This window comes from Fundulus heteroclitus, chromosome 20 (genome assembly GCF_011125445.2).
Source record: "Fundulus heteroclitus isolate FHET01 chromosome 20, MU-UCD_Fhet_4.1, whole genome shotgun sequence".
In the NCBI taxonomy this organism is placed as follows: Eukaryota; Metazoa; Chordata; class Actinopteri; order Cyprinodontiformes; family Fundulidae; genus Fundulus; species Fundulus heteroclitus.
Window position 1 is genome coordinate 9,189,981 of NC_046380.1, and position 6,031 is coordinate 9,196,011.

At 38.2% G+C, this 6,031-nt stretch overlaps 1 protein-coding gene across 8 annotated transcripts in view; it reads left to right on the forward strand.

The window, feature by feature from the left end:
- The window catches only part of tead3b (TEA domain family member 3 b), a 36,370-nt gene extending 30,595 nt beyond the window's left edge, over window positions 1–5,775 (forward strand). For 6 of the 8 annotated variants that reach the window (XM_021317810.2, XM_012865136.3, XM_012865138.3 and 3 more), the window contains 8 exons: window positions 27–70; window positions 254–310; window positions 736–800; window positions 886–1,022; window positions 1,362–1,535; window positions 3,065–3,208; window positions 3,306–3,458; window positions 3,567–5,775. In XM_021317810.2, the coding sequence (XP_021173485.2) occupies window positions 27–70; window positions 254–310; window positions 736–800; window positions 886–1,022; window positions 1,362–1,535; window positions 3,065–3,208; window positions 3,306–3,458; window positions 3,567–3,680 (888 nt within the window). In that variant the 3' untranslated portion in view covers window positions 3,681–5,775. The remainder of the gene's footprint in view (window positions 1–26; window positions 71–253; window positions 311–735; window positions 801–885; window positions 1,023–1,361; window positions 1,536–3,064; window positions 3,209–3,305; window positions 3,459–3,566) is intronic. The other 2 variants (XM_012865137.3, XM_012865145.3) reach the window with 1 other exon arrangement.
- The last annotated feature ends 256 nt before the right edge of the window (window positions 5,776–6,031 follow it).

The following is a 6,031-nucleotide window of genomic DNA, read 5'->3' on the forward strand; positions in this document are numbered from 1 at the left end:
ATTTTGCTCTTTTTCTTGCTCTCCAGTTCTGGCCTGCTCCAATCCCGGTACAGCCAGGACCATCTCAGGAGTAAGTATACCCAGGAAAAAGAAATACTTGGTAGAATGTGCAAATAACTGCAAAAATGATTGCGTGAATCAGTGAGCTGGTTAGGTTTTATGTCAGGTACCCACCTGACATAAAATTGCAGGGTTTTCTTTTTTTTTTTTTTTTTTTTTTTTTTTTTTACTGAATAACATTTTTCAACACTAGGATGGTTCTAGATGTCAACCCGGGAAGGACTCCTGGGCCCATCTGCACCAGCCATGTGTAAGTTCTCCTTAGCCTAAGGTCTGAATTTAAGCACAAAACAGCACTAACTCTTCCTGAACACTGGATTGTGTGTTTCCTACACTGTTGCTGAATTAACCACCACCAAGCAAATTAACTGCTTCCGAATTGATCGAAAAAAAAAAAAAGGGGGGGGAAACGTGTCATTCCTCCTATGGTTGATAAAAAGTGCCAAAAACCTTGACTGGTTTTCGGTGATTTGTTTGGAAAGTATTTTAACTGATGCTGTTTTGTACTATTACGTAGCACTGAAGAAGGTGAACTTAACGCCTAGCTGGTGCAGCAACAACATGCTTGCTTTTGCAGATGAACAGATTGAAAAAATAAGCGATACAATCGCAGTTGGAGATCTTCGCTGCAAGCATCTGATTACTCAAAATGTTCTGTCATTCATTTTCTTTCAGCATCAAACCTTTTGTACAGCCCCCATACTCAGCCCTGTCAGGCCCGGTACAACAGACCATACCAGGTAGGAGTGAATCCGCGAGTGTTTCAGAAAATAAAAGCAGATATTTTGTAATTTTTTTTTTTCTAAAACCCGTGTATTTGCCTAGCCTATGAGCCATTGGCGCCCCCTCCTGCACCGTCAGCGACTGCAGTTCCAGTGTGGCAAGATCGGACGATCGCTTCGTCTAAGCTGCGAATGCTCGAGTACTCAGCCTTCATGGAGGTCCCGAGAGACCCGGAGAATGTAAGCTGAAGTTTGCAATGTGACAACTTGTAGTGATCACACAAGAATTACTCAATTACTTTGTTTGCATATAATGCATCCTCTTAGTGAGACATGTTAAATGATAGTTAATTAACCTTTAATTGTGCTTTGATGTCACACAATCATCATCCACTTTTTGTTTAGTTGTTTGTGCAAGTAAATATTGACTTTTATTTTTAGTGAGATGAAGAAAAAATGTTTTTTGTCACCTCACTTGGTTTCTACATCAGTCGTTTATTTTCTGTGGATCTCACAGACATTTTGCTGACGTGGTTTTTAATCGGACGTTTTTGAACCTCTCGTCTCTATCCACTGCAGTACAGCAAACACCTGTTTGTCCACATTGGACAGACCAATCCCTCCTACAGCGACCCGCTCCTTGAGGCTGTAGAGGTCCGGCAGATCTATGACAAGTTCCCCGAAAAAAAAGGCGGGCTCAAAGAACTGTACGAGAAAGGGCCGCAGAATGCCTTCTTCCTCGTCAAATTCTGGGTGGGTTTTTCTTAATATGCTGCTAAATACAGCGTCCTCCACAGTAATCGGCACCCCTGGTAAATATGTGTTTGATGCCTTAACCATAATATTTCAATGCAATTGCATAATCTCACACCAAAACAAAATAATAAAAGAAAAATCTATGTTAGACAATAACTTTAGGGAAATAGCTACTAAAAAAAGATTTTTATTTTTAATTAATCCTTTCTTTTACAACTCTAGATTTTTAGTTCTGTCCAAAAACTCTTATGGATTTTGGTCTGCCACCCAAAGGACATTAAGATAAGATAAGATAAGATAAGATAAGATAGGCTTTATTGATCTCACGTTGGAGAATTTCACTTGTACCATCGGCTCAATAGTCAGAAGAAGGTGCCAAAAGTAGGAAAAGGTGCATCAGTTATATACACACTGCAAAAACGGAACTAAAAATAAGTAAAATTTTCTTGAAATGAGTGTGTTCGTCCTTGATTTGAGCAGGTAAATAAGATGATTTGCCAATGGAATGAGATTTTTGCACTTAAAATAGGAACAAGTCATCTCTATCATCTTATTTAGAGGGGATAATATCTAATTATCTTATTTTAGGGGTCAAAATACTCATTCCATTGGCAGATCATCCTATTTAGCTGCTCAAATGAAAGACAAACACACTCATTTCAAGACAATTTTACTTATTTTTAGTTCTGTTTTTGCAGTGCAGTGTATCTTCATATATACAGTGGTTATACAGTAGTTATTACAGTTATGGTTACAGTTATAGTGCAGCATTGTATAATCTGGTAGCAGCAGGAATGAATGATAAGAGCCCCGATCTGGCCATTCTTTAAAAACTTTCCTGCAGGTAACCCTGCTGAGACACATAAAGGTGAACATGGATTATAATCCATGTTCTCCTTTTAAAATATAAATACCAGGTGACACAGCGGCCCATTTTTCTTAGCTCCTGGGAGAGATAACAAATGCCGCTCCAGATTGTTTTGCTACAGAGTTTTTGTTATAGAGAACATTTCTACAAGACAATAGCTTACTACATGTAGGGCAATAATAACAAAGTTTGGGTTATTTAGCCTCCATACACAGTGAGGGTGATGGTTAGGTGGTTAAAAAGAAAATCTGCAAAGTTTATTGTAAGAGAAGTCCAGCAAGTTTTAGTGGGAGATGATGGTACTACAACAAAAGCTGCATTTATTTTAAGCTTTATTATCATCTTTACCAGGGAAGCCAAAGATTGTGGAAGGTGCTGTGTTTGAAATTCTTCCAGTTTTTCTTTTTTTTTAGCATATTAAGTTCTGATGATGCTGTGATGTTTACAGGCTGTTTTTTTTTTATTAGATAAAATTTTTTATTGTAGCTACGCTGTATATTTTTCTTCTTCTTGTAATCCATTTGGTTTCTAATTTATTCGCTTTATACAATTCTATTGTTTCATGATCTGTATCCCATCGGGCTTAAATTGTCCGTTTTATGCACATTTTCATTATGCCGGAGTCGGATCTTCAAGCTGAGATTTCTGCCCTCTGCAGGCGGACCTGAACAGCAGCGGGATGCTGGATTTGCCGGGTTCCTTCTATGGCGTGAGCAGCCAGTACAGCAGCATGGAGAACATGACCATCACAGTTTCAACTAAAGTCTGCTCATTCGGCAAACAGGTTGTAGAGAAAGTCGAGGTAAGGCTGTGGATTTAATACTCTCGCAAGCACGTGTTTGACACAGTTCATACACCTATTTTCTCCTGTTTTTTTTTTCCTTGTGTATGTTATACAGACAGAATACGCCCGAATGGAGGGAGGAAAGTATGTTTACAGGATCCACCGCTCTCCGATGTGCGAATACATGATCAACTTTATCCACAAACTCAAACACTTACCTGAAAAGTACATGATGAATAGCGTTCTTGAAAACTTCACGATCCTACAGGTAAAACACACAGTTCATTCCAATTAATCCTTAAAAAAAAACACTATCTGCAAAGTGTAAGCATATATATATATATATTTTTTCATGTTTGTGTTTGAACTCTGTCAGGTGGTGACGAACCGTGACACCCAGGAGACCCTGCTTTGTATAGCCTTCGTTTTTGAGGTTTCCAATAGTGAGCATGGAGCTCAGTATCACGTCTACAGACTTGTAAAAGACTAACAGCTGGTCAAGATGGTTCTGGAGAAGCCAGACTAAGCGTGACGCAATCTCTCTGCGACCACCTCAACCATCCAGGAAAAAAAAAAACAAAAAAAAAAAAAAGAGAAAAAACTACAACAGAAACCTTCAACAACGCTAGACCGGACTAACGTGGACACACCTTATGCTTTAATGAAAGTATGCAAGGAAGTAAAACACAGATGCGCCAACATGAAATAAAATTGTGAAGAACTGTGGATAAACAGCTAATTATTTTTTTTTATGTGCTTAAACAAGATGAAGTGGGTCACTTTGTATTTGACTAAATTTGAAACGTTTAATTGAGGGATGGCGAACGTGTTCGTGGGCTTGAAAAGACTCAGGTAGCAGTGAGAGAAGTGCTTATTAGCCAGAAAAGGGGAGCGATTTGGACCACAGAACGGGACGAACCAGAGGGAAGTTGTTTAGGTTTGTTAGTACAGCAAGTGCCTTTTATTTTTTAACCAAAGGTTTTACCATTGCCTGCCACTTTGGATTGCCTTTTTCTACTACCTCTTGTTTTTTTTTTGAATGAACGAAAGACGTTCATGCAGGTGTGTTTTGTTACGAAAAAATAGCGGAATCTGATCAACGTCTGCGAGGGCCGCGCTCGCCTCCGGGCACACAGAGAAATGGGATAAACTGATTTTCATGTTGCCTGATTTACAAAAAAATATGACATAAAAGTAAATTCTAAACAAAATGCATTAACAGTCCACGTGTAATGGGGGAATACTGACACTGTTGCTGTGTTATCGTAGTTCTGCTTATGTTTTTTTGCATCTTAATACACAGTTAAACATCAGGTCTTACCAGAATCAGTCTGTTACTGACGTTTTGACTCTTGGGACGTCTTGTATCATAGCAATTGTGACAGGAATCCAGGGCTTTACCTTCCTCGTGAGACCCCCTGTTATTTCCTGCTGTTTGAAGACGTGTGCTCAGATGCACTTATTTAAAAATATCATGACAGGGGTGCAGCGACAGCAGTGCTTATTTTCTGACTTGAGTTAATGTAGCATAATTGAATTGTTTCTTTCTGTACTGTGAGTCAGTGGATTTTAAAGGAATATGTGTTACATAGGAGTATTTTCGGGGGGAGGGGGGAGGGGAGGGGGCTTTTTTTTATTATTTGTGATCATGTAACTCAACACAGAGACCATGGTTAAAGGGGGAGAAGTTAATCACTGTTTCTTTTGTTTAAAAAAGAGATTGTATGCTGTGAAGTTGGTTTATTTGCTTCACTCTTCTCAGTGTAACGTGTGGAGAGGCTGCATTCACTGATTAAAAAGTCCAGTTTTATATTTAAGACATTTTTTTTTTACATACAAAATAATTATTAAATCAATTCAAATGATGATTTGATGAAAGATAATATTGTCTCTGTGGAGTATGACTATTGATTGTTATTTATGGGGGTTGGAGGAGAAATAGCAAAAGGGCAGGTTCGGGTTTCTCAAGACATGTTGATAATTTTCCATGGACGATAGAGGTGTTAAAACTCTGTCATCATCATCATCATCATCATCATCATCATTTTTTATATTTTTTTGGGACAATTAACTCTTGACTCCACAATTCCTGCTAGACACACATTAGTTCTGTGAGGTCCACTGGAAAATGTTGCTGTAAAAGAGCAAATTTTAAATATATCTGTGACTTTGGATGTCAAACTTCACAGCCTAGATACAAATAACACTTCTCCTTTGCAGGTCTTACGGTTTATCTTTTATACAGACGTCTTCTGCCATCATCAAGATTAATGTTTTGTTCTGAGTCTGTTGTCTTTTGACTTTCAGTGTTTGCCGTTTGTTACACTGAAAAATAATGTGTGATTGTGCTGGTATTGACAATACTGAGTTATCTAATGTATCATATTCGGTATGGTGTGGGAAGTTTCTTTTTGTCTTTGGTTTAAGGTGGTTTACTATTGCCTTTGTTACAATTGTGCATTGCAATTTTATACTTAAAAGTAGAGGTTGGACTATGTAATCAACAAATGTATCTAACAACACAAGACGCATGGTGCCTTTGGGGCCATTTTCCCCAGAAAATTCATTAAATTTATGTTAATTTGTTTTGTCTATGGTGGTTCTTTTTTAATTTAACAAAAAACAACAGAGCAAATTGCTACACTAACCCATAATTTTGTAACTATGAAAAAATAATATAAACATTTGGTGAATCTTAGTAGCATTACCAGCAATCCTAGCATTACCAGGGTTTTCGACCTCTCCCCTGAAGTCCCGAAAGAGGGTCAAAAGACCCTGAGTCCAAACTGACGACTCTGGTGGCTCAAATTAGCATCCCTTGTTCAATTGTAAATAGGGCCA